At 36.4% G+C, this 26,541-nt stretch overlaps 6 protein-coding genes across 6 annotated transcripts; 3 read left to right on the top strand and 3 right to left on the bottom strand.

The window, feature by feature from the left end:
- Window positions 1–57: 57 nt before the first annotated feature.
- On the top strand, window positions 58–2,842 carry LOC109093339 (ribonuclease P protein subunit p29-like). The gene is made up of 7 exons (XM_042755476.1): window positions 58–203; window positions 411–463; window positions 749–972; window positions 1,117–1,194; window positions 1,288–1,349; window positions 1,461–1,562; window positions 2,370–2,842. Exons 1-7 carry the CDS (start codon window positions 197–199, stop codon window positions 2,504–2,506), a joined length of 663 nt encoding a protein of 220 aa, XP_042611410.1. The 5' UTR covers window positions 58–196; the 3' UTR covers window positions 2,507–2,842.
- A 2,621-nt stretch (window positions 2,843–5,463) lies between these two features.
- Window positions 5,464–6,827, top strand: LOC109066203 (pleckstrin homology domain-containing family F member 2-like). Its single transcript, XM_019083218.2, has one exon. The coding sequence runs from the start codon at window positions 5,464–5,466 to the stop codon at window positions 6,331–6,333; it is 870 nt and encodes a 289-aa protein (XP_018938763.1). The 3' UTR covers window positions 6,334–6,827.
- Window positions 6,828–9,454: 2,627 nt separating this feature from the next.
- LOC109066201 (protein C19orf12 homolog) lies at window positions 9,455–12,375 on the bottom strand. The gene is made up of 3 exons (XM_019083216.2): window positions 12,299–12,375; window positions 11,850–12,030; window positions 9,455–11,408 (listed from the first exon to the last, which is right to left on the bottom strand). Exons 2-3 carry the CDS (start codon window positions 12,007–12,009, stop codon window positions 11,140–11,142), a joined length of 429 nt encoding a protein of 142 aa, XP_018938761.1. The 5' UTR covers window positions 12,010–12,030; window positions 12,299–12,375; the 3' UTR covers window positions 9,455–11,139.
- Window positions 12,376–13,270: 895 nt separating this feature from the next.
- Window positions 13,271–14,736, bottom strand: LOC109066202 (protein C19orf12 homolog). Its single transcript, XM_019083217.2, has 3 exons — window positions 14,595–14,736; window positions 14,204–14,381; window positions 13,271–14,098 (listed from the first exon to the last, which is right to left on the bottom strand). The coding sequence occupies exons 2-3, from the start codon at window positions 14,361–14,363 to the stop codon at window positions 13,833–13,835; spliced, it is 426 nt and encodes a 141-aa protein (XP_018938762.1). The 5' UTR covers window positions 14,364–14,381; window positions 14,595–14,736; the 3' UTR covers window positions 13,271–13,832.
- A 1,119-nt stretch (window positions 14,737–15,855) lies between these two features.
- LOC109066199 (protein C19orf12 homolog) lies at window positions 15,856–17,725 on the bottom strand. The gene is made up of 3 exons (XM_042755479.1): window positions 17,426–17,725; window positions 16,824–17,001; window positions 15,856–16,351 (listed from the first exon to the last, which is right to left on the bottom strand). Exons 2-3 carry the CDS (start codon window positions 16,981–16,983, stop codon window positions 16,086–16,088), a joined length of 426 nt encoding a protein of 141 aa, XP_042611413.1. The 5' UTR covers window positions 16,984–17,001; window positions 17,426–17,725; the 3' UTR covers window positions 15,856–16,085.
- A 3,532-nt stretch (window positions 17,726–21,257) lies between these two features.
- Window positions 21,258–25,249, top strand: LOC109082358 (tumor protein p53-inducible nuclear protein 2-like). Its single transcript, XM_042755478.1, has 4 exons — window positions 21,258–21,402; window positions 22,644–22,802; window positions 23,505–23,640; window positions 24,389–25,249. Exons 2-4 carry the CDS (start codon window positions 22,673–22,675, stop codon window positions 24,615–24,617), a joined length of 495 nt encoding a protein of 164 aa, XP_042611412.1. The 5' UTR covers window positions 21,258–21,402; window positions 22,644–22,672; the 3' UTR covers window positions 24,618–25,249.
- The last annotated feature ends 1,292 nt before the right edge of the window (window positions 25,250–26,541 follow it).

Genomic DNA, 26,541 nt, shown 5'->3' on the forward strand with positions numbered 1-26,541 from the left:
ACTTTTTTTTTTCATATAAGAAATAAATAATCTTTACGCTATTATTTCTTATTTCAGCCTGTAAATCTGTGGTGAATGATGCCGTGCTCGATTACTCCTGTCTGACTCTGAATCAGTGATCAACTCGTCTGTCCTGTCAGCACGTGTGATTTCAGCGCAGCTGCAGTGTTTTGTTGGATTGTGTGTGTTTTGAGCTATGGAGAGTAAGTTTGATGATGATTTTCTATTGTTTTCAATCCGATTAAATCTTATGTTGTTTAATAAGTTGTGTAGCGATCATCTTGGATCCTGTTTCCATGCTAAACTCAACATTAAAGTCATTTAAATTACTCACTCTTTGCCAAAAGAGAACAAAATGAACAACATCTGTATGGTTCCTGACACTATTTAACTATTTGTACTTTTCCCAGGTGTGGTGCAATCCCGAATCCCACCAGAGCAAAGCGATATTTTGGGAGTTGAGGTGACTCACGTTGATTATCTTTAGCATAAGTTTCCTAATCCGTGCTGTTCCATCCTGTAGAAATATTAGTAACGTTAGTTATCTTAAATCTGCACCATGCAAAGAACCTCGATATAAATCTCTTTATATTGAGGATCTTTGCATGGTCTGAGTCTGAATCTCTGTTTAGGGGCTCCCTGCATCTCTTAAGATTTTAGATCATGGAACAGTCCAATGACGCAGATGGACTCGCGCTGAATGATGTACAGAAACTTTACAAACGTGTCAATATCTTGCTTTTTGCAGTCTCAGCATGGAACGGCAGCGGATGCTTTGACCAAAGCATTCCTAAAGAATAGCCTTCCCCACATGAAGGATGAAGACGTTGAGGAAATGATGTTGCGCAAGGCAGTGGTACTGGAATATAAAAGACCGATGAAGAAGAAGGGAAAGACGAGAAAGGCCAAGGGACTGAATGCCAAAGAAAGAAGACAGCTTAAAATATTCCAGCTCAAACCTGAACATCAAAAGTATTTATTAGATGTTTCCTTTCAAATCGACGTTTATACTCTCTTTCACACTGTAGTGTTGTATCACACACTATATTATGTCAGGAAAAGTAGTGCTTCTCTCTAAAATCACTCATGCATCTTCGTCTGTGGTTATGATCGTAGATATGACCTCTTCTTGCCTCTGCATGAGCTATGGAAACAGTACATTGTGGATCTGTGTAATGGATTGAAACCAGGAAGGTAAGATGTGTGTCGTCATAATTGCAGGAAGATGCTCTTCAGAATGTCTTGCTAACGCTCCATGAATGTGCTGCCTGTTTCTTTTGAATACAGCAACCCACAGATGATCCAGCAGAAGCTCTTGAAAGCTGATTTCCATGGTGCTGTCTTAACAGGTACAGCGTCGTGCACAAAGGAACACATTTTTGCTTTAGCAGCAGTATAGCTGGATTTTCAAATAATGCATGTAGTGGAACCTCATGTTCTCTCATCTCTTTTCCTTGCAGTTGTCCGATCAAAATGCCCCTCATATGTGGGTCTAACTGGCATCTTGGTACAGGAACTGAAGCACGTCTTCAAAATCATTACAAAGGAGGACAAACTAAAAGGTATGTGTGTAAATATCAATTATTTGTACAAGTTTCAGATCATTTCACTACTGTGAGTGAGTATGTCAGTACTCAAAGCTGCCAAACAAGCTTTTGTCCATTAGACTAGAGGAAGGTGGAGCCTTAAAAAAAATGAAATATGAGAAATTAGCAGTTTACTATAATGCATTGTGGTAATCATGTCAAAATAACATCATGAAAATTGTATTAGAATAGGGGTCTGGCAATATACTAGTAGTGAGGACAACCCTGATATATAAAAAAATGAGTATCGATATCCTGTTAAAGAGATAGTTTGTCCAAAAATGACAATTTACACATTCATTACAGTAACTCTGTGGTTGACGTGTCGAAGATGAATTTGATTGATAGCATTTTATCTATCTATCTATCTATCTATCTATCTATCTATCTATCTATATATATATATATATATATATATATATATATATATATATATATATATATATATATATATATATATATATATATATATATATATATATATATATATATATATCACAATAATATCATTATCATGAATTTGTTGTTGGCCATGATAATAGTGTAGTAGTGACAGCCCTAGTCCAAACCTCTTCCTGTCATTAAAACACTTCTTCCTCATCAGTCATTAGCCACCTTTCAGAGCCCCTTGTGTCAAATGCACCTGAGGACAAGGTCTTGTCAAAATATATTGTGTTGATTCACTTTAACCCCTCGAACAGTGTTGCTCAGTCATTGTAGAGCATATGTTCTTCATTAATTCCCTTTGGATATTGACATTTCCCCTACTCTCTTTTTCTTCAGTTATACCGAAGAGGAATAGTGTGTTCAGTGTGGAGATCGGGGATTTCGTAACGCACATCTATGGCAGCAAGTTTGAACTACGCTCCAGTGAGCGGTCGGCAAAGAAATTCAAAATAAAAGGAACTATTGACTTGTAATGGGAAGTTTTAAACATCATGGCTCATACTGGAGAATTAAGAGACATTTAATCATTATGGATTTCTTAGCTTCTTCTTCTTATTATTGTTTTTACTCCTTTTTTATGTTTTGAATCTAACCAGGCATGCAACTACAGTATACTGGGCATTTATGAAAAGTAGTAGTTTTTGATTGTCCACCAGGGGGAGTCCTTTTTGAAAGAGAAGGGAGGAAGAATGAATTTTAACCTCCTCAGTTCTCTCTCTCTCTCTCTCTCTCTCTCTCTCTCTCTCTCTCTCTCTCTCTCTCTCTCTCTCTCTCTCTCTCTCTCTCTCTCTCTCTCTCTCTCTCTCTCTCTCTCTCTCTCTCTCTCTCTCTCTCTCTCTCTCTCTCTCTCTCTCTCTCTCTCTCTATTCCCTCTCTCTCTCTCTCTCTCTCTCTCTCTCCCTCTCTCTCGATCAAAGCATCCCTCTCTCTCTCTCTCTCTCTCTCTCTCTCTTAATCAATCCCTGGTACTTGTCACTTCATTTTTATACAAGGTTCCCACAAACTTTATTTATGACCTTATTATATCTTCAAGGGTAGTCAGCAGCACTGCTAATGCTAAAAAAAAAAAAAAAAATTACAAATAAATATACTTTCCTAAGAACATCTTTAAAAAAATTGTTAATGTAATGTTACATGGTATAATAGTAGATCCACAATAATTCAATAGTACAATAATTTCCCATAGTAGGAGGTATTTAAGTAGGTTATATAATGTTTATTTTTTTACAACTTTAAACAAAGTACTATTAGAAGCAGTGTTTTCAGACTTGTACTTTTACAAGCACCACTTCAGATCTCCAGTTCAAATGGCAAAATTGGAATAAATTATGTGGTTTTGTTTCACTGAAGTATAAATTGTTATATTTGCCTGCTCACAAAACAGGGATTTTTTCCCCTGCAGTGAAACCGGGCCTGATATTTAGTCAAGGTTTTTTCCTTGTTGGGTGACTCAAACGCCTCTTCCAGTAATGCCAGGGAATTCCATCCTTCCCATACAAGACACAGAACAGGTTTTCTAATTAAATACGTAAGAGTTTCTTTAATAATTATATATTTATTGCTTAGTGCTAAATATCAAATAATCTATTTTTTTTTTTTTTAGTTTTTTTATTTGTTTTTTTTTTTTTTCTGAGAGCATAGTACAGATTTTGAACAGTGTTTGAGTTGAAGGAAGCTGAAAAACACTGGCTGCTTATGTACTGAAATACGTCAACCATGGATGTAACACATAAAGTCTATTCATCATTCTGGTGTTCAGTGTCTTTTATGAGAAAAGAGGTGTCTTAGATTATATGTTGTCGTCTCTGAAATCACTGTCAACAGTGTTGCATCATACGGATATGCACTTCCTTGAAATCACTTTTTTTAGTTCTACAAGAAACATTATAGCCTATTAATTGTCATATATAAAGTTTCAGATTGTGCTGTGCATTAAATGGATAGACCTTGCTAATATAAGCATGTTGTTTACATTCAGTTTGCAGAGATTTCTGTTCAAAAAACTTGTTTGGCTGGTTATGGCATCTGACTGGTTTAAGGGTCAAAGTTGCATTGTTGTTTTGACTTTATTGCTTAGTAAGTCAGATAAAGGTGTTCTCTGCTATCCAATTCAATACTGTTTATCAGAGAAACAACAATTACACATTATCACATTCATTTACAATGAAAGAATGTAAGGGGAAAAATCTGAACAGGACTTTTAGATGGAAAGAATCATGCTTGTAGTTGACCACTACATTACATTTCTGCTTTATTTGTATGAATGACTTGGTTGGGAAACAGAATGACTGTGATGTGAAATATAAATTAAACTGCTGAGCCACCAGTGCACATATACAGGTACTTGTTTTGACAGTTTTATGTGTTTGTTTCTTGTATCACTATTTTACTGTTAAAAACTATAAGTATTCTGGATTTTATTTTATTTTTCATCCACTGCATCTAAATCTACCACCTTTTTTTTTTTCAGTATACCTTGTGTATTTTTTTAGCCAGTTGTTAGGTATCTCAATATCTTAGTTTTCCACATGCCTGTTGAAATTATCCTCTCAGTTGCCCTTTATTTCCACTTACTCAAGCAAATATTTCCCCCTCTTTAGTGTTATGTGTAAAAGTGATGTAGCCTTCCCTGTAACAATTCTACAGATATGAGAAAGATATGTTTTTATATTGTTGCTTTGAAGTCCATCAGTGACTCTGTTATGCATCAGTGTTATTTTAGTATTATTTTATACTATTAATGTATTTATTAAAATTATAGCTTTTTACATTTGCAGTTTGTTTCTATTTAGATGTAATTTTTGTTTCAGCTTTAGAAATGTTGGTACTTAAACTTTTAGTTTGTTGAGTTCTAAAAAAAATGTTTTGACAGCATACATTACCTCTTCACTCAGGACTCTATAGAGAATTAATCTGACATGACATTTGGTCAAAACATTTTATTTTGTACCTATATGTCTTGAGTGTGTTTTTTTTAGTTTGTGCCAGTCAAGCACACGGAAGGTTACACCTCTAAAATAGTAGCGGCACTTCTGAGAACATGTGGAATTTCCCCCTTTCAAACAGGAAAGACGAGCTCATGACATTATAAAAGGGCTGTCTCAAACAACCTGCCCGAAGTGAGAAGAGATTTCTAGTGCTGAACACTCAGAGAACGATTTTTTACTGGAGCTTGAAGGACAAAGAGACTGCGAACAGATACAGAGTCTGTTTAACCAACGATAACTCACTGCTTTACACAGAAATCAGGTATTGTTGAATTAATATTCAAGATGTTTAAACATTTATTTTGTGTCTGTATATTTGTATAATTTTGTTTATTAGAGTAATGAGCTGTGAAAGTCCTTTTAAAGTACAGCTAAAAATCAATAAGTCCATCAAAATCAACTTGAGCTTATCATTGTTTTTACATTTTATAGGCAGTGCCAAAATGGCAGAGCAACAGACCTTTACTATTCAGAACCGTGAGCGAATTCAGGCAGTGGAGAGCACCTTTGGCCGCACTGGAAAGATGCTTCTAAAACCAGGCCGTTTTCTGGTGGGAGAGGGCTGCTTGTTAAAGCTGTGCAGACGTGGACCCAAACCCAAAGCGTTCTTCCTCTTCAATGACGTGTTGGTCTACGGTAGCATCATGGTGCCCGGTCTCTGGAACAATAATCAGAAACTCATTCCTTTGGAGGATGTGCAGCAGGAAGATCTGGAAGACGGAATGGCCATGCCCAACCAATGGCTCATCCGCACGCCACGCAAGTCTTTCTACGTGTCTGCGCCCTCGTCTGAGGAAAAGAATGCGTGGATGGCACATATTGAGCAGTACAAGTCCCTCCTAGTGCAAGCTAAGGGCTTCCCCACTGACGGTGCTGCGGGGAACTTCGCTGCCACCTGGATCCCTGACATGGCATCAGCCATCTGCATGCGCTGCTCAAAGCTATTCAACGTTGCCAATCGGAGGCACCACTGCAGGAGGTGCGGCTATATAGTATGTAAAGCATGCTCAAAGAGCCGGGCCTTGATGCCAAACATCTCCTCCAGACCGGTGAGAATTTGCCGGGCCTGTGTGAGCAGGGTTCATGAAGGAAAAGAGCAGGGAAATAAGAGAGCTAAGGGAAAGCACTGGAAGAAGTACTCCGTAGAGGACACGCCAACAATACCTGAGTTTGAGACGTCCAGTGATGAGGAGTCCAGTGAGCAGGGGTACCAGGTGCCCACCAAGTGGTTCAAGAGCCCGGAGGATGAGGATTACTCCCCATATTGCTACATAAAGGCCGAGCACAGGAATCCTCCCATCAGTGGACTCTGAACTTAACAGATGTGAAAAAGTATTATTATGAACTATGCTCAAACTTATCAGAGGCACAGAGACTGAAATGAATAGCAGTAATTATGAAGTGTTTTGCACAAATGTATTTGAGTCACTTTTGGGACTTGTGTTTTGCACTTGTATTTGTATGTATGTATATTTGAATGTATGTATATCTAACTTCACTGAATGACAAATGTTTATATTATAGCTTATATATGTATATTAAGTGAACACTGTGACTTTTGCAATCAGTACAATAAATAAGCATTATTATAAAATACTTTGGTGAGTGTACTAAACACACACAAACCATTATCTGTGACTGTAAATGTTTATTTATAAACTGAAGAAATAATTAAAACATTCCTAAATTCTAACAGTGTGGATTACATTCAATTCAATATCTTCAACAGAAGTATTCTTACTTCTAAGACCTATGACGATTAAGTTATCAAAGAAAGTATTACAATAGATTGCAATAAACATACAAACATCACACCCTTTGTCAGGACATAATTTCAATATTTTAGTCCAAGTTGCATGACTGATCGTATCTTCCAATGAAACGTTTTCACAGACTGCAGCCACATAATCAAATTTAATTTAATCATAAAGTTTATTATTATTGTTATTATTATTATATTTTCATTAAAAAGCAGAATGGTGTACATTTTACTCTATATTATTATATTATGTTATATTAAAAACAAAACATAATAGACACACACAAAATTCATTTTCTGTTATATTGTAACACTATACAGAATTAGAGACCATCTAAATTGATATTAAGGGAAGTAAATATAAAACAGAAAATCTTGGAAGTAGACCACGTTCTTTTTCAGGACATAATTGCAGAATTTTAATCCAGGTGACACACATGACTGATCATATATCTTCAATAAATCGCATCATTTACATGGTTTTAGAGTGACTTTGGATGTGAAGAGGAAGAACTCAGTTTTGAGTTATAATTTAAATGTTAAACTTTGAAGATGCATTACAAAGTGCTTGATCATTTTTTGAAAAATTAGTTTTTTTTTTTTTTTTTTACAGATTTAAAAACTAAAGGGCAGGAATATTGTGCACTTCAAAAGGAGTTATAAGCGCACAAATCATCCTTACAGGACATTACAAGACACTGGATTGCGTTTGCATTACACTTGATCACAAGGCGTCCTCGATTACATCTGGACCAGGACACGCTGATCGGATAACATTCTGATCACAAGTGCGTTTAAACTTGTCTTTTCAATGTGTATGTAGACAACATCCGGATACAGGTCACATGTTAATGCCAAGTGTAAACGCAGCCTTAGTCTCAGGCAATTACATTGAAAATAATCAGAGAAACATTAATTTAGCATAATTTTACCAAGGCCAGAGAGCTGAAGAGGGAAAGAATCCTAAGGGAGCTGTAAAGTGCACATGCAGGCTGAGGCAGTTTTCCCTCTCATGAGAACTGTACACAATACATATGATAGTGGTATAAGAGAGTAAAGAACTCTTAAACCTTTTCTGTTTTGCAAAATGTCCAACATAATTTCCGTGACAGAATTTTGGCACTTTGTCCGGAACAATGTATTTACAGTAACTAACAAAACCAGTTTAGCAGCTGAGATCAACTTTCACATACTTCACTTGTTACTATTATTGAAAATAGAGCAGGAAACCCACAAATTGTGTTAAAACGCAACCCACTTGATCAGAGACCCCATACCAAAGAAAACTGTCAGCAAACAGCAAAATTATGAAAAAAAAAAAAATGAGAAAAAAAGTGACACATTGTGAGTTTCAGTCCACTGCAGTGTCTTATGGAACAGAAACTCCATGAGCTTGATTTTGGAAAAGTTGGAGTAAAGCAAAGTTCATTCTAAAGTTGAAAGATTATTTGTCTCATGCTTAACGGAGTGGTAGTGAAAATTTGCATTTTACAAGCTTAATTTATTCGCATTGCAGGCAGTAGGACAGGCATAAAATTAAATGCACAAATAATGTGACTATAAAATCACAAGATATGAAAAATGATATTATGAACTATACTGAAATTGTATTTTACATTGAAAACACTTAAATTTGACGTTTTTGGGTTTTGTTGCCCTTAAAGGCATAGTTCAACCAAACATAAAAAAAAATGTCATTGTTTACTCACCCTCATTTTGTTACAAACCTGTATGACGTTTTTTCTTCCACAGAACAAAACAGAAGATATTTTGAGGAATGTTGTTGACCACTGAAACTGTATGGAAAAAAACAAACACACACACACACACACACACACACACAATAAACAAGACATTTCTATAAATATATTTTATGTTCAACAGAAAAAAGAAAGTCATTTGGGTTTGAAATGACATGGAACAGATTTTTTTTTTTTTGGTGAAATATTCTTTTAGAGTCACCAGTGCATGTGTATCTGAAAGGGTTTTAAGTCTTTTCATGTTTACCGCCAGAAAACATGCAATGTTGTCCTAGTCAGGGGGAAATTAGCAAATGCACACACATCTTGAAATGAGGAAGCGGTCTTGTTTTTCTTGGCAAACATCTGACGCTATACAACCTTGACAATCATCTTGTAGTTAAAATAAATCAATTATTTTCACTGTTTGATAAATTGGTGTTTGCACTTATATTTGTAGAACACAGTGAATGTCTTCTGGTTTAGTTCTCATGGTGTGTGAGTGTAGCTTATGACCTCAGAGACGCTGCCCTAAGAACAGGTTTTCTGCTTTCCAGCAAACCACATAAACTGTCACGAACCACAGAGTACAGTACAGAAAGAGTAAGGCACTGTGATTTAATGGCCAACCGCGTCTCATTTTCAAAAAATGTGATGAGAAAAATCTAAACAAAAAATGAAATCATCATCAGACTTTATATTATCAACTCTTCTAAACATGAAAAAATCCTCAATTTCTTCCATGCTCAAGAAGCAATATTGCCAGTATTCTACAACATTAAGCTCAAATGATGATCCAATTCAATTTTGTGTGGCCTATCCAGTCCACACACCTCTTAATGTGAAAAGCATTTAGATTTTAAATAGTCTACAATAACCACTTGTAATCTCGATCTACATGACAAAACCAAATGTGTCATAAATGAGATTCATAAAACGTGTCATAAAAGCTTTTATTCAGTAATGATGCATTCATATTGTTACATAAGACATTCATAATGTTACAAAAGATTTCTGTTTCAAATAAATGCTGTTCTTTTGAGTTTTCTATTCATCATAGAATCCTGAAAAATAAGTATCATGTTTTCCACAAAAATATTAAGCTGTTAAACTGTTTTCAACACTGATAAAAAGAAATGTTTCTTAAGCACCAAATCAGCATATTAGAATGATTTCTGAAGGATCGTGTGCCACTGGAAACTGCAGTGATGACTGCGTGAATAAATTACATTTTGAAATATATTAAAACAGTTATTTTAAATTGTAATAATAGTTCACAATATTACTGTGTTTTTGATCAAATAAATGCAGCACTGATTCACTGAAAAAATTCTAAACATTACCAACCCCAAAGTTTTGAACGGTAGTGCATATAAAGCGTCAGGTAAACACAATTACAATAGCGTGGTACATGTGTTCATGGGTTATTCCTGCAGTTATGAAATAACGCTGTGTCAATCATGTTACAATTACAGTTACAATTAGAATTACATTTTATCTTGCATATTGTGTAGCCCCCAAATAACACTGAAGCTTTCAGCATTTATGTGAATAGTTTTGTTTAAATTAAGTTATTATTGAATCAAAAGAAAGTCATTTAAGTCACTCTTAGTGATGTGTGTTAGGTAGACCCAGGGCGTGATTCTCTACCAATGCAAATATCATATGAATGGATTATTGCATAAAGGCTAGAATACACTGCACAACTTTTGCCATGATTTTCCCCCGATTTACAGTTTGGAGAAGTCAACGCTAGTTGCCAAAAGTCAGAGCCAGTCTGCGGATTTGAGCTGACAGATTGCACAGAAAATCGTGTAGTGTATGATGGACATAGACTTTTTAGCTACAGACTATGAATCCATCCAGTCAGAGGATATCAAACATGTTTGATATTTTGAGCCGGCTTTGTGATTATTTACAAAGTTGGTAAGTGTATGATGACTTTAAAAGTCATGTAGTGTATTGCAGCCTTAAAGGACAACAAAAATTCAAAGATGATTCTGATTCAGGTCAACTAAATCCTATCCTGTGTTTTAAGAAAATAAAATTTAAATGAATATGAAAAAAACAACAACACTATTTTACTTGCAAATCTAAAAGTCAACTCTGGTTAACTGATTAAATGTATCATTCACCAAAAATTGAAAATTCTGCCATCATTTACTCCCCATGTGGTTCCAAACCCATTTGTCATTCTTTATTTTGTAGAACATATATTACATAATGGAAAGTCACACACCACAAATGGTATGAGCAAATTTTTTAGTGTACTATCCCTTTAACTGAACTGAAATGGCTAATGAGGTGGTCTTGATTTTAGGTGTTTTAAAAAAGATTATTGCTTAATTACTTGGATTTACTCACTAATTGATTACTCAATTTTTTGAATTTCATGTATTTTAAACATCTAAATATTTTAAACGTGTTGAGGTTTACAGTGAAACTCTGTGACTCTGGTAAACTGGATTAAAATAGAAATATAGGAAAAGCAGTCGACCATAACACCTACAAGCATCTTTATAATAAAGAAAAATAAAAGTAAAAAAAAAAAAAAAAACTAAATTAAAAAAGCTCTTCAGATAGTCAAACTTGGCTTAGACTAAGCTGGTGACTTTAACACACTATTTTTGTACATAATCCACTTTGGCTCCGAGCTCTTTTGTGGCAAAAGAGATTAAAGTAGTAAGTACTCGCATTTGTAGAGAGGAATTACCCATCACTAGAAACATGAGTTGAGCCAGATCAACCCAGTCCAGTTTGCCCAGTACTGCCATGACGTCAGAGTACAATTTCTTCTTCTGTTGAGGAGGCATCTCCATTATGATCTGGTGAAGAGGAAGGAATGTGTCACTAGTCATCCACCATCCCGCGGCACCTCCCAAAGCACCACCTGCGTACGACAATAGAAAATAGAGATCAAGTAGGTCAAAGAAACAAACTGCTAGTGATGCACTAGGCTCACTAAATAGACTGTCCATTATTGTTAAGATAAAATAATCTGTTTTCTTCACTTGAAATTTAAAGTTGATAAAATTAAATTGTCTAAACATTGACTTTATTGATGAATTTATTTCAACATTCTCTACATAGGTTAATCGAAATTTATTAAGACGGTTAATAAGGATTCAGTTTAAGGTTCTTCATGAAACCACTGATGCCAATGAAGAATCTTTATTGTTATTACAAAAAAAAAGTCAACACACTAGCTTCAGAGAATAAACCACCATGCAAGTGTTTATAGATGATAATATAGCGCCACTCTGTGGTTAAGAAGTAAAGTGGGTCAAAGTTTGTGAATGACAAGAAATCAAAAACACACAAGCATGCATACCAATAAATAAACCGGGTGGACCTCCGAGCAGCCCCCCAACAAAAGCCCCTCCACCAGCAACAGCAGCTCCTTTGGCTGAGTTCCGCACAGCTGCTTTAATCTGCCTGCTCTCTGAGATCTTACAGCACAGCGCCATCACATCGTCTATTTGATGGCTCATTATGTTGTGTTCACACACTGCCTGAGGAGGAGAAACACGAATCAAAGAGCGGACTACTCTCAAATGTAAGATTTAACACCGCACACAAACCCGTAGCCTATATAAACTATGGTGTCGTCTATCAACAAACTATAATACAACAAACTTAAGAAAGCTAAACAAGTTATAAGGCTAAACAAGTTAGACTACATAACATATGTATATCTGCATAGCCTACGTCTGCTTTTGACGATATTTTGTTTTATAAACTGCATTAGAGCTTTGATATAATTGTCAGACTTTGGCCTACCTCTTGATTTTGTTGACGCTACTTTCAGTTTCTGCGAGTGACATCACACTTCCGCACTCTGCTCGCTGCTGTGTGCAGCTGGCCCTTTAACTGATGTAATGCTTATGATACTTTGCATAATGCTTTTAATTTGTTTCTGAACATCACCTAAATGTAATGTAACTGTGTTGAGAAACTGCCAAACAACCTGTATGAAAAGCGTGTATGCAGTACTTTTCCCAATAGGCTCACCTGTTGGACAAAAGAGAAAATTGGCCCTGACAGAACTCACCGGCTTACGCCTTTCTAGTACTGGGTTGGACCCTCTTTAATTCTGCTTTAATTCTTCATGGTATCAGTTCAACAAGTTGCTGGAGACATTCCTCAGAGATTTTGGTCCGTAATGAGATCACACAGTTCCTGCACATCCATGATGCAAATCTCCCATTCCACCATCACATATCAGCTAGGGATCTGGTGACCATGGAGGCCATTTGATTATAGTGAACTCAAGAGTCATGTTGGAGAAACCAGTCTGAGGTGTATTCAGCTTTGTGACATGGCACGTTATCCTTCAGTTTGTAGCCTGAGTTTCCTGTTCTTAGGTGACAGGAGCAGCAGTCTGTGTGGTATTCTGCTGCTATACCCCATCTACTTCAAGTTTAAACGTGTTGGGCGTTCAGAGATATTTTTCTGCATACCTTAATCGTAACAAGTGGTTATTAGAGTTATAGTACCTTCATATCAGCTCGAACCAGTCTGGCCATTCTCCTGTGACAACAAGGCATTTTCACCCACAGAACCGCTCACATTTGATCTTTTACAGGCCAAGAAAAAACATAACAGCACACACGCACACACACACATACATAGCCTACATACATACAAGGCCGCTGTTATGTTTTTGTGTGTGTTTGTTTGTTTTTCTTTTTAATGGAACAATAACTTCTCTATTTTGCACTTTTGGCTTGGGATAAAAACAGTTACACATCATTATTATGTATTTCTTTATGTATTCATGTCAACACGCAGTGACACCCACATTATACATTTTGCATTGACAAATTAAAAGGATGATGAGAACATCTGCTTTGAATCATGTATGATCATGTCTATTTTTTCTGATATGTAAAATGTCTGGCCTAAACATGTAGGTCTAATATTTTTTGCAAGTTCCAAAAAAATCTTAAATCTCATCCTATAGTGTTTCATTAAAAATTCACAAAATGACAGAAATGCTGATTTATACAGGGAGCAACTTTCTGAGCAATGTTGCTGGGCAACTTTGGGCAATGCAATATTGCTGTTAACAGCCAACCAGGTGAGACACAGGTCTCATGACCGATCTAAAGTATCCAGAAATTTGTTATACCTATCCTCAATGGGAAAGTGCCAAAACAACATTGCTAAAAAAAAAATGCCTAGCAAAATTGCTCAGATAGTTGTCCCATGCATCATCAGCCTTTTAAAGAATAACGCAAATTAGTAGCAACTTGTCCTTCTAGTTCTGTAACCAATAACCAAAACTAAACCAGTGACATTCACCCTCCATCGGTCAGTCTTCATACCGCACATCAGCTTTGAGCTGGTTTTTAGTAAAATTAAGTACAGCACCCAGCACCTGCTCATGTAGAGAGGCATTCCCGTTAACTTGAGTAATCAGTTGCGCAACATCAGTCCATTTCAGTGTGCCCACTATGGCCATGATATCGGAGTACAGCTTCTCTTGCTGTGTGGGACCCATCTCCATGAGGATCTCAGGAAGAGGTCTGAACTGGCCGCTGGTCATCCATCCGCCCAGCGCACCTCCCACAGCAGCACCTGAGTAAAATAAATTAATAAAATAATACTATAGCAACATCTTGTGGTTAAGAAGTGAACTAGATGGACTGAAAGGGGGGAAATGCGGATAGAAGGAACACATACCAACAGCTATACCGGCAGGACCACCGATCAGCCCTCCAACAAAAGCAGTTCCTCCTGCAACTAGGGCTCCTTTCGCTGACTGTTTAAATGCTGCTTTTATCCTCTTATCTGCCGAGATTTCACAGCAGAGTTTCATTATGTCATCTTTTAGATTTGCCATTTTGACGTGTTGTTAAGCCTGGCGATAGACAACGATAAACGATTGTCACACATAGATATAAAAGAAAACAAAGAAAAAAATCAGCCAATAAAACAAACATTTCTTCAATCATTTCGTGTTTTCAGAGGTAGCCTATTGATGTTTCATTGTTTGATGAAATAATGACGCGCTGTATAAATCCTACGAATAAACAGGCCTATTTGACATTTCAGTTCACATTTGAGTTCTTACCTGATCGATTGTCTTCGAACTTCAGCAGGGTTTTAGAAAGTAAGAGTTACTTTCGGTATCATATTCACGAGCTTGATGTATTTGACGTGCACTTCCGTGCTCAGATCCGTCCATATAGGCAACTTTTAAGCAGTTTAACTTCTGCATTTAATCGGCGAAGACTTATAAGCCACTACAGGCCACTATTATCAAAATAAAATTAACCTGGCATGAAAAGTATCTACAAAAAAAGGAAGCTGGGGATTTTAATCCGCGAAGACTTATAAAACATATTTGATAAACTATTATCCAAAATAAAAATCACCTGTAGGCCTAGCTGTTTTTTTTTTTTTTTTTTTTTTTTTTTTTTTTGAAAAACGAAACAATTAAAATCATGCAATATGTCATTTGACTTTTTTTATATAAATTATATTGACTTCATTGTTTAAAGGGGTCATATGATGCTGCTAAAAAGAACATTATTTTGTGTATTTGATGAAATGTGTTTATGCGGTTTAAGGTAAAAAACAAAAACCCACATTATTTTCCACATAGGCTACTGCACATTATTGTTTCTCCTCTATGCGCGACTTCTGAAACGCGTCGATTTTCACAAGGCTCGTCTCTCTAAATAAGTAGAGTTGTGACGTTCGCGAACGAACCGATTCTTTTGAACGGCTCATAAACATGAACGTTCGGAGCCGAGTCGCGGCTGGAGGGGAGCCGTTCTTTCTGTCGTTGTTTTTTCCTATGCGTGTTTCACACAGATAAGCTGTTAACTGTTTTGCACAGACATTCATTGCTGCCCACTTTGTTATTGTTCATTGACTTGAAGGGGCTGATGTCCTATTTGCAAAGTTTACAGTAGTAATAGTATGTAGTATGTAGACATTTCCATTTTATTTATTCTAATTTTATCTACTTCAAATATTTTTTTGTTTTCTATCAAAATGTTCTTGTGTGATAACAATGTTCTTGTGTGGAAGTGTTTGTAGTAAAAGCTGTTTTGCACAGAAATTCATTGCAGTCGGCTTTGTTTTTTATGTTTATTTGTGAGTAGGTATTGTATGAATAACATAAGTCAACGTAGCTTTACACACACACACACACACACACACACTTTGTACTAAAGGTAAATCCAAAATAGTGATGTCACTGTCTAAGCAGAGGGATTTGTGCAATCCTATGGAATATAGTCCACACATGACAAATGAGGAAATAATCAATATTTCAGAATAATTCAAACTCAGATATTGGTGTAACCAACCACCACAAAACAAGCCACCTGTTAACCTGCTTTATTAGAATAGCCTAATCTAAATTACGCACAGAAATAGCTAATTGTCTTCATAAGGTTATACTGTTATTGCTTAAAAGAAGAAGAAGATTATGATGATGATAATGACAATGAAGAGGAGTCTGCACAGGAGCTGCAGAGAAACAGAAACAAGAGTACAAAAGCAACAGGATGCAGGATTGAGAACCACTGGCTGGTGACATCAATCCTCTAGGTCAGTTTTCATACTGCACTTCAGCCTTGAGCTCTTTAGTGGCAAAAGTGAGTATAGCAGCAAGCACTTGCTCTTGCAGAGTGGCACTGCCCATAACCAGAGCAATGAGGCCAGCCACGTCTGTCCAGTCCAGTGTGCCCAATGCACCCATGATATCAGAGTACAGTTTCTCCTTATATTTTGGAGGCAGCTCCTTGATGATCTCTGGAAGAGGCTTGAATTGGCCACTGGTCATCCAAGTTCCCAGAAGACCTCCCAAAGTACCACCTAGAGTAATATTATATTAAGAGATGCACAGAGTGATTCATCAGCTATGTTTGTAAAGGTGAATAACTAGCTTATTTTGTTAACAAGTAGAATAGGGCGCAAATTACAGTGTTGTGCTTTTTCAAATCTAAAACAGAAATTATAACTTTAAAATAAAATATTAGGACTATAAAGGTTTAAAATAATTAATAACAAAACGAGTCAAATAATAAAAACAATCTTGTGTATGTATGTTTATAATATTAGTATATATATATATATATATATATATATGTGTGTGTGTGTGTGTGTGTGTAATTTTCTAGTAATATATAATATCTTATTTGGTGTTGATGAAGGATTAGCCTTACTGAAGGCAAAAAAAGGTTGAGAAACACTGCACTAACTCACTAAAGATGATATTATAACACCACCCTTTGATGAAAGTAGATGAAAGTTCATGGACTGCATGGAAAACAGAGGCTGTTCTTACCAACAGCTATGCCGGCTGCGCCTCCAACCATTCCCCCAACAAAAGCACCTCCACCAGCCACTGCAGCTCCCTTTCCAGAGCTCTTCACGGGTGTTTTCATCTTCCTGCTGGCTGAGACCTCACAGCAAAGCTGCATAACATCATCCACTCGACTGCTCATTGTGATGTCAAGAGAAACCTGGAAATAAACGCTAATAGATCATTTGCCCTTTTACACACAAATGAGAAGAACAGAAACGCACACTGATATGCAAACACAAATGAAGACCTTTAATCAGCCAGTTGCCCATTCATATGCAGCATCATTATATCAACTATTTCAAAATATTAAATGATATGCAAATTTTATTGCTCACAGTAATACAGCCTTTTTTCACTACATTTCACAAGCAAACAATGGAAAAATAAATACTAAATAAAAAAAATATGTTTGTAAAAAATTACTACTTATTAAACAATATGCCTTTAAAAAACAAAACAATTAAAATATAAGCTATAATTTTAAAACAAATAAAACAAAATCTATTTTATATCAGTATACTATCAGATTATTTTGTCACATTGATATGATAAACATTAAAACTCATTTTTTAAAAGCTTACCTTTTCTTCTTTAAAGAGGAGCTAAAAGACGCCTGTTGCAGTCACTCTGGGTGAAATCAGTGTGGGATTGCTTAAGTACTCTACATTTTGGACATTTCCCCAGTCTGTTCTCATGTAGAGCCGACTACCTTGTGTGTCCCCTTGCTTTAATTTGTGTTGCCACCATGACAGTATTAATATGAACACAACACACCACGCATCTCACACTCAGATCATTCATATTAGGTAACGCTAGTCAGATTAGTTTATGTATCTCTTCAAGATCCTGTCAGTCCAAGCTATTAAAGGGATACTCCACCCCAAAATGAAAATTTTGTCATTATTCACTTACCCCCATGTTGTTCCAAACCCCTAAAAGCTTTGTTCGTCTTCGGAAGACAATTTAAGATATTTTGGATGAAAACAGGGAGGCTTGAGACTGTCCCATAGACTGACAAGTAAATTACACTGTCAAGGTCCAGTAAAGTATGAAAGACATCGTCAGAATAGTCCATCTGCCATCAGTGATTCAACTGTAACATTATGAAGCGTTTTTGTACGCGAATAAAACAAAAATAACTACTTTATTCAACAATTTGTCTCCTCTGTGTCACTCCACATCAGCCTAGCGTCATTTTGGCATAACTAAGTGTACGGGCAGGCAGCGTACACTCTTCTCTGTCAGCAGCGACACAGGATGCGCTGTTTTCTTTCAAAACAAAGTGTAAATATATGTAGAAAACGTATCCTTGTGGCGCGGCTGACACAGAAGAGCATATGATGCCTGTGTACAGCTCAGATTCGCCAAAATGGTGCTACGCTGATGTGGACAGACACAAATGGGGTACAGCTGCCCCCCACTCTGGCCTAACGGTTAGAGTGTTGGACTTGCAATCCAAGGGTTGCAGGTTCAAGTCTCGGGCCGGCAGGAATTGTACAGTAGGTGGGGGGAGTGAATGTACAGCGTGTGTGTGTGTGTGTGTGTTCACTGCTGTGTGTGTGCATTTTGGATGGGTTAAATGCAGAGCACGAATTCCGAATACGGGTCACCATACTTGGCTGAATGTCATGTCGTTGTCAAATGATGCCTATAAAAAAGGCCATCTATGTGATTAAAGTAGATCCAGTGAGTTAAAAACTCTTTCAGTACAAAACAATGCTGAAATTTGACAATAAAGACATTTTTAAATGCTACAATAGTGATTTTATAATGTCTAAATATAAATCCATTAGCAAAACACGTGAAAAGATTGGAATTGGAAGAGTGGAAATGGTAAATGAGACAATAAATGAGCCTCTGCTGCCATCTAGTGGTCATAGTGGGAATCATGACATTCATTTTAACAGTATTTGTTTTTCTACCAGGTAAAATCTTAGTAGAAATTTTCTACTTAGCATGGCAAATTTTCCATGAATTATCCCTATAAGAAAAAATGTGCAAAAATATGAATAACTTGAGGTAAATGAATAATATATATATTTATTAAAAATATATATTCAAATTACCTAACTAAAAATGTAGCAATATTACATGTGTTTGAAAATAAAAATGAATAAAAAAAAACATGTTCTACTGTCTGGGGTCTGCCATCAGGAGTTAAAGGGGATGTAATGTGACACACATTTCTTTCTCCCCAAACCAAACCATGTACACTTTTTTCACTCCTAATAAGCTTGTATCCTGATAAGCTTGTAAGTGTTAGGGGCAACTAGAATCCTTGGGGCGCAGACATTGATCTTAAAATAATGAGAGTCCAATTTCACCATTTACACTGGATAACATTTCTTTTACATTTATTTTTTTGTTGCACTTTTAGGCCTTAAAGACAATGGTGGACTCAAAATATAAGGAAGCCAGGATCAAGGCCAAAGCTGAAATGTAACAAGGCAGGTCTTTAACTTCAGATATGTGGACATTACTTAACATGGGTGCTTACCTGACCATAACCTGCCACTTGTTGGGGGTACAGAAGTTTTCAGATAATCACACATCTGAAAATATAGCCCTTGAAAAAAAAAAAAAAAATTATGGAGGAGTGGGAAATCAAGGCAAAGGTCAAATGCCTTGTCACAGATGCTGCAGCAAATATGATTGCTTGTGCAAAGATTCTACAAATGAGGCACACAATCTGCATTGCACATGCACTTAATTTAATGGTTAAATAATCATTCGACCAGGTTTCTGCCCTCTGTGACATCCGCACTAAGGCAAAGAAAATTGTCACCTATTTCAGAACCAGCATTGCTTAAAAGAAGCTGACCCAGATGCAGCAAGGGATGTGCAGACCTGCCCCTATCAATGATGTGGAAACATGGTGGAACAGCTCTGCTTACAGACAAGAGGTTGAGCAGCTGGCTGTCTGGTAAAGTCTTAACATCCTGGAGCTGAACACTCTCAAAACAGTGGAGATGATCGTGGACTTCAGAAGAAATCCCCCTGCACTCCCCCACTCACCATCATGAACAGCACTGTGGCTGCAGTGGAGTCATTCAGGTTCCTGGGAACCACCATCTCTCAGAGTCGCAAATACCAGGACAGCCAGGCACAAGAACACTTTTTTCCTCCAGGCAATCTACCTCATGAACAGTTAAATGTTCCCCACTTATGCAATAAAAATGTGCAATATCCTTATATTTATTTGTTACCCCTTCATCCAAGTACATCTCTGCATCTCACTCTATTCTATTCCATTATCATCTATAGAACAACTGTTCATACAATTTATTTATTTTTCGATTTATTTTCCAATATTTGTCCCTGTTTTTGTCTGTGTGTTGTTGTCTCTGTGTACTGGAAGCTTATGTCACTAAAACAAATTCCTTGTATATGCAAGCATACTTGGCAATAAAGCTCTTTCTGATTCTGATTATTGTTAGGCTATTATTATCCAATTATTATTGGTTATATTTTTATATTTGTTTATATTCATTTTTCCCTTCAGTTCGATCTCTTTACTTAACGTTCTGAATATTTTTGTAAATAATAGCCTACTGTAAATGCTCGACATGCCAATAAAGCTTTGATTATAGGCCTACCTGTTGTGTTGTGAGCATTTGCAGTGCATGTGTTGTCAAATTGATGAAGTTGTTTTCTTGATCTGCATGCGCTTTTTTCTATTTGCAGTACGTTTCTTTATTTGGTTGTGTTGTGAGCATTTGCAGTGTGTGTGTGTTGTCAAATTGATTAAGTTGTTTTCTTAATTTGCAGGTGCCTTTTCTATTTGCAGCACGTTGAGCTCTCTCGGCTCGGTGTCATATGTAACATCATTAGTGCCTATAAGCTCCAAGTAAATGAACAAACCACAGATAACAGCCATCACATCACATTTGGACCACTCCTGATTTGCATAAATCTCCAGGTCCTTGAGGTTGAAAGGGTTCATTGAGACAGCTGTGAATTTTCATTAGCCTTTACTCCAGTTTTTACTGTCACATGATCCCTTAAAATCATTGTAATATGCTGATTTATTATTATCAATGTTGGAAACCATGAACAACTCGTATCATGATTATTTTGAGCAATTTTTTTACATTATGATTAATAGAACAGTATTGTTAAAATGTTCTCAATATTTAAAAAGTGTAATTCTGATGTAATTTGATAGAGCCTTTTGAAAGGGGTTTGTCTTGAACGTTTCTTTATCTAGTTATTACTATAGCTGTCATTGTTATCTATATCAGAAGTTGATTTTGTAGGACTGTCATATTCATCAAAATAGTTAAAAACACTTATCCGTGGTGTTTGTCAGTCTTGTCAACAAATTAACCATTTGGAGCGCAAAAACAACAACATCCGCATGTTCGAATACCACTGACGCCCCGCCTCGTGGGCGGAGCCTGTCGACGTCAGGTCGAGTCAAGAACTAGGAGGAGGAGCCTCGGGTAACTTACATAAACAAGTTCAGACTGTACACCGACGGGAGCGACTGCGACACAATTAAGATAAAGGAGAGGCATTTTATGCTGGAAAAAAAACTACTTTTCTGACAACTAACAAGGTGGGCAAACCTTAAACGTTGTTTTACCGCTTCTTTCTGAAATGTCAAATTTCTTTGCAGTTTAAAGTTTCCTGTGAATGTGTTTTCTCGAGAAAACTGCGCTGATCTGTACAGTTACATTAAGCTGATTGTTTTGTAATTAAACACTCAAGTGTGTTTAAACCGTTTTTATTAGTTTATTAATATGCTCCATTGAAACTTTCTGAAGGACAGTATCGACAAACGCTGCTAGTCTTATTTTGTTGTTCATTAATTAGTTTCTTCGATAATCCGTCTATTTTATTTCTGTCGTGTTCATAGAAATGTACAGTCAGCGCTTGACTGTAAACAAGATGCTTGACATGGTCACAGCTGATCACTCCTTCCTGTCCCACTTACCGCTGTGAATGGAGATCATTTTAGGGTATTAATTATAAACACAACAGTGTTTAGTTTTTCATTGATGATAAAAACGAAACATAGTAAAATAAATAAAATAAAATACTATAAAAAAAAATAACAACAGTAGGCCTAGGTAAATGAACCAGGATTCCCTTTGTTTGGAAAGAGTTTAAAAATATAGAGTTGATGAAAAGTCAAACAGATGTCTTCATCATGGGGCCTTTCAAAGTGCATATTTGTGAAATGTTAATGCTGGATTAAGTCATCTGATTTAATGTGTACAAATAAGCTATCTCTTTAAGGGGAATGCTATTCAGTAAAATAAATAAATAAAAATGGCAGTTTTGTGTCTGTACACTGGGCTCAAAGAATTCAGTTTGCAGAATACTCCCTAGTTTTTGCCTTTGGCAGAGTTGGATGACATGCCTGCACATATCTGATCCTGTACAGGAGTATGCATGATCTGATTCTGATTCATATAAGAATTTAGTCTAAAATCGATCTAAATTTAGAAAGAGATTCCAGACAATGTTAAAAGCAAGCCATCTGTGGACGGGAACAGCATGTCCAGGTCAACCAGCTGATATGTGCCAAGTGCATTAGTTGTACCAGGCCAGCAGAAAATGATCTTACATTTAATATTTCGTAAAGCTGTCTACAGTGTCTGATGTGACACCTGAAACATTTTGTGCGCTACTTTCCATCAACAACATTAGCAACAGAAAGAAACACTTGCATGCAAAATCATTTCAATGTCTTACTAAAGGGAAAATATTGTTTGGGGGTCGACTCCACTAGAGGGCAACATAACTCTTTATTGATTTTTTTAAATTATTTTTATTATTTTTATTTTTTTACAGATAGCAGTCTGACAAAGCCATAACAGAAAATGATCAGTAGAATACTTGCACAGCTGGTGGGAAGAGAAGAGAAAGACAATGATAACGCAGAAGAAACTGATAACTGTGCGAACCTCCTCGAGTTTGATGAAGGAGAATGGGTTATTATAAAGATACATGGTGAGTTATCTTGGTTATACTTTTGAATTATTGAGCAAATGTGACTGATTTTTACACTACATTATTGATGTAAATATAAATCAAATCTTATCAGGCTTAAAGTGTGAGTGTCATTACCTTCATTTAGCCTCTTGTGTATGTTATAGTGGAAATATAAAGGAAACCAGGGCAGGTCACTAGACATATGAAGGCCAATTTATGGCATGAAATAAAAAAAGTAAAAAATCAAAGTAACTGTGAAGTACACTAGTGACATATTGTAATACATTACATAAATGTGTAGCATTTAAAAATGTGACAAAAATGTGCTGGTGAAAAAAAAAAAAAAAAAAAAAAAAAAACTAGCTGAGCAGTTACATGCAACCATCATATCTTGTCTGAATGTATCTATTGTGATTTTATTGCTTTAACTTATCTAACACATGTTTATCTCTACCGTCTAAAACTTAAAACAGTTATCATCGTTGTTGCAAACACCCGTTTGACAACTAGACCCAGTATACCTCATATTGTATCTTACTCATTGGGCCTGTAAAAGAAAGAGGGGGGAAAATGTCCCATGAATTCAAGTGTCAACGCTGCTCTGACATCCCTTATTGGACCTGAACTGGACCTGAATTTGTATTTCCAGACGAAGTTCTCTCAATTACCATCGACCTAAGTAATGTTGTTGAACTGAAGTAATGTATGCTTCCTGTGCAGAGAATCTGTCACTTGGTTCCACTGACACAAACATTCTTGAGAACCTGTTAATCGAGCACCCCAGCATGTCTGTATACCAGACGAGGCCTGATCAGGAAGACCTTGGCTCAGATGAAGAAACAGAGGACAAGGCTAGGTACATTTAAGGACAATTAGCTATTATCATTTGCAGGACTCATTTCTAGAGCTTAAAATGGCGTTATATGTTTAATATACACTATACTATTTAAATATTTGGGGTCAGTAAGATTTTTTTTTAATATTTTTGAAAGAAGTGTCATGCTCACCAAGGTTGCATTTGATTAAAAATATTTTAAAATGTAATTTATTCCTGTGTTGGCAAAGCTGAATTTTCAGCAGCCATTACTCCAGTCTTCAGTGTCCTTCAGAAATCATGCTAATATGCTGATTTGGAAAGATTTCTTATTATTAAGGTTGAAAACAAGCTTAATATAGGCATATTTTGTGGAAACTGTGGCTTTCATTATTATTATTAATTGAAGGTCTAAAAGAACTGCACTTATTTGAAATATTTGTCTTCACTTTGACTTTTGATTTAATGTATCCTTACTGAATAAAAGTATTGATTTCTTTTAAAAACTTAAACCTTGAATCTTACTGCCCCCCAACTTTTGAATGGTAGTTCAAAAAAGTCTGAAATGAGCTAATAAACAATATTTCTTAAACACTCAGAAAGCTAGGTCTGTGGATTGAGAGTCGCATTCCATATGGGGCACATTTATGGCTCCAGGCATAAGCACGGCAGTCATACCCAAATAATATGAAAAGAACAAGTCCATTGATGTCCCACTAATATGTAACCTATATTTCCATGATGTAACTGTGGTTATGTTGGCTTGTGATTTGTCAATCTCCCCCTTTAGGCCTGTGCCAACCAGACGTCACATTTCTTGGCGGTTAGCTGCATGGGGCAGCCCTTTGCCCTGCAGCACCATTCTGCTCTCAGTGCAGCGTGCCAGAGTCTATAATGAGCACAGAAAACTGAACCGTGGTGCCCTCAACAGGCAAAACCTCTCAAGAACACGCTGCTCACCTTCAGAGCGCAGCTATGGCTACTTCAAACAGCCCACTCAGCGCCTGTACAACTACTGAGAAAAAAAACTGAATCTGAAACCACTGAACAACCAGCCTTGTGATATATGAATAGTTATTTTTAGGAGGTATGTTTGCAAATCATGCCATGAAACCATTCCCCTGTGAGACCAGTATGGATTAAGAAAAAACGTTTTGTTAAATGCAGTGTAGTATTATTTTAAGGAGAAAGTCTCACTGATAGTCTGACACTGAAATAACTCTGAAAACAAGTGTTACAAAATTGCAAGTAATTTGCATTGATAGTCAAGGATTTTAATATTTTTAAACAATGTAATGTTGTTAGTGTGAATCTGTATTTAAGCTTAACTGTGACTGGTGCATGAATGTTAACTGAAAAAAAAAAAAAAAAAACTTAACTTTTGAAGCCTACAATAAAAAGTGAAGACTGTACTGTACTGTACAAGGCAATGCATATTTTTTTTTACATCAAATATTAAGGTGATATTCTATCTTAATGTTACTCACATGACAAAGCGTTATGCTGTGATTTACTGCCAGGGATTCATATTGTTACAAATGTTTTGACTTTGTATGTTTAAATGCTTTTTTTGGTGTCGCTTTATTTTGTATCTTCAAGAAAATGTTTGATAAAACCTTTTAAAAGTGAAAAAATAAATATTTTATTTGCACATTGCTCATATTTCTTTCTTTCTTTTTACAATATGAATTACAACAGTTACTCCCGCAGTTCATGTATCTTCCCCATGAACCTCCTGACTCTCTCAGCACCCACACCATTTGGCCTGTAACTCCTCTCTTTAAAAATGGGAGCCAATGATCATGGTGTTTGCTTGAAGGTAGTGCTCCACATTATCATGACTTACACCAGAGCCAATGAGAATGGGGATCCGTACAGACTGGGTAACCTCTGTCACACAAATAGGGCTCAGAAAAAGGGTCAGCAAAACATGAGAACATCTCTGCTACATGCATGCATAAAAATACAAAAACATGTTGTTCCTTCATTGTAATGAGGATTCTGGCAGACTGTGGCTCATCCTCCATCTGACAGCTTCCCCAGTCCAATGGATCAGAAGTAAGGGAGGCAATAGGCACAAGTCCAAAGTAGGCAGCAGGGCAGTGGCAGACTAAGCTGGGCCTGGTTTTCATGCCTATGTTTACAGCCTTCCATGATCACCAGCCATCTGGAAGTGGGATTTAAAATAGCTGGCAGTGCTGATGTCTATGATAGCCCATACAAGGCCACTTCGGGGGAGGAGCCTGTGCGGCATCATTTTGCCCAAAGGACACCACTGTTTTTGAGGATTTAAACATGTAGCTGTTGGGCTCCATTAGAAGTGGATTAACCCCTAAATTAGCAGATGAATCTCTGAATGGGACTGAACACTGAGAGTGTGTCACAAAAGTGCATTACTGTTAAAGCTGCAGCTTTGCTCACCAGCGATGCATTTATATATTAATACAGCAAAAACAATAATATTGTGAAATTATGAACAATTTAAAATAATTGTTTTCTATTTTTATATACAGTTGTGGCCAAAAGCTTTGGCAGTGACTTCAGTTTTGTGTTTTGCAAAGTTTGCTGCTTAAGCTTTTGTGTTGTTCATTCATTTTGTTTCTAGATTATTGTGTAGAGTGATCAGATGCATTTTAAATAATTGCTAAAAGCTTCATTGGCCAAAAAAACTCTAACTTTTCACAAAAAAACAAAAACAAATTTCACTGTTTTTTGATCCTAACACAAAGTGACCAGCTAACATTAATTGACTAATCATATCAGCAGCACACATGAAAGTGTGAATGAGTACTAGTCAGGTTAATCACTATCATCCTAAATAGATTGCAAAAGCAGACTGATTGCTATAAAAGGAGGGAAGAAGTGCTTCCAATCATTGTGTTCTTGTTAGCAATGGTTACCTCCAAAGAAACATGTGCAGCCATCATCACTTTGCATCAAAAT

The sequence above is a fragment of the Cyprinus carpio genome, unplaced genomic scaffold, assembly GCF_018340385.1.
Source record: "Cyprinus carpio isolate SPL01 unplaced genomic scaffold, ASM1834038v1 S000006709, whole genome shotgun sequence".
Classification (NCBI taxonomy): Eukaryota; Metazoa; Chordata; class Actinopteri; order Cypriniformes; family Cyprinidae; genus Cyprinus; species Cyprinus carpio.

Bases quoted from the DNA above. Each gene is read 5' to 3' on its own strand.
- LOC109093339 (XM_042755476.1), top strand. The intron at 973-1,116 runs GTATTTATTAGA...TTATGATCGTAG, and splicing joins CTCAAACCTGAACATCAAAA to ATATGACCTCTTCTTGCCTC. The intron at 1,350-1,460 runs GTACAGCGTCGT...TTTTCCTTGCAG, and splicing joins CCATGGTGCTGTCTTAACAG to TTGTCCGATCAAAATGCCCC.
- LOC109066203 (XM_019083218.2), top strand. From the start codon at position 5,464: ATGGCAGAGCAACAGACCTTTACTATTCAGAACCGTGAGCGAATTCAG.
- LOC109066201 (XM_019083216.2), bottom strand. From the start codon at position 12,009: ATGAGCCATCAAATAGACGATGTGATGGCGCTGTGCTGTAAGATCTCA. The intron at 11,409-11,849 runs GTATGCATGCTT...TGTCGTACGCAG, and splicing joins TCCACCCGGTTTATTTATTG to GTGGTGCTTTGGGAGGTGCC.
- LOC109066202 (XM_019083217.2), bottom strand. From the start codon at position 14,363: ATGGCAAATCTAAAAGATGACATAATGAAACTCTGCTGTGAAATCTCG. The intron at 14,099-14,203 runs GTATGTGTTCCT...TATTTTACTCAG, and splicing joins TCCTGCCGGTATAGCTGTTG to GTGCTGCTGTGGGAGGTGCG.
- LOC109066199 (XM_042755479.1), bottom strand. From the start codon at position 16,983: ATGAGCAGTCGAGTGGATGATGTTATGCAGCTTTGCTGTGAGGTCTCA. The intron at 16,352-16,823 runs GTAAGAACAGCC...ATATTACTCTAG, and splicing joins CGCAGCCGGCATAGCTGTTG to GTGGTACTTTGGGAGGTCTT.
- LOC109082358 (XM_042755478.1), top strand. From the start codon at position 22,673: ATGATCAGTAGAATACTTGCACAGCTGGTGGGAAGAGAAGAGAAAGAC. The intron at 22,803-23,504 runs GTGAGTTATCTT...CTTCCTGTGCAG, and splicing joins GGTTATTATAAAGATACATG to AGAATCTGTCACTTGGTTCC. The intron at 23,641-24,388 runs GTACATTTAAGG...CTCCCCCTTTAG, and splicing joins GAAACAGAGGACAAGGCTAG to GCCTGTGCCAACCAGACGTC.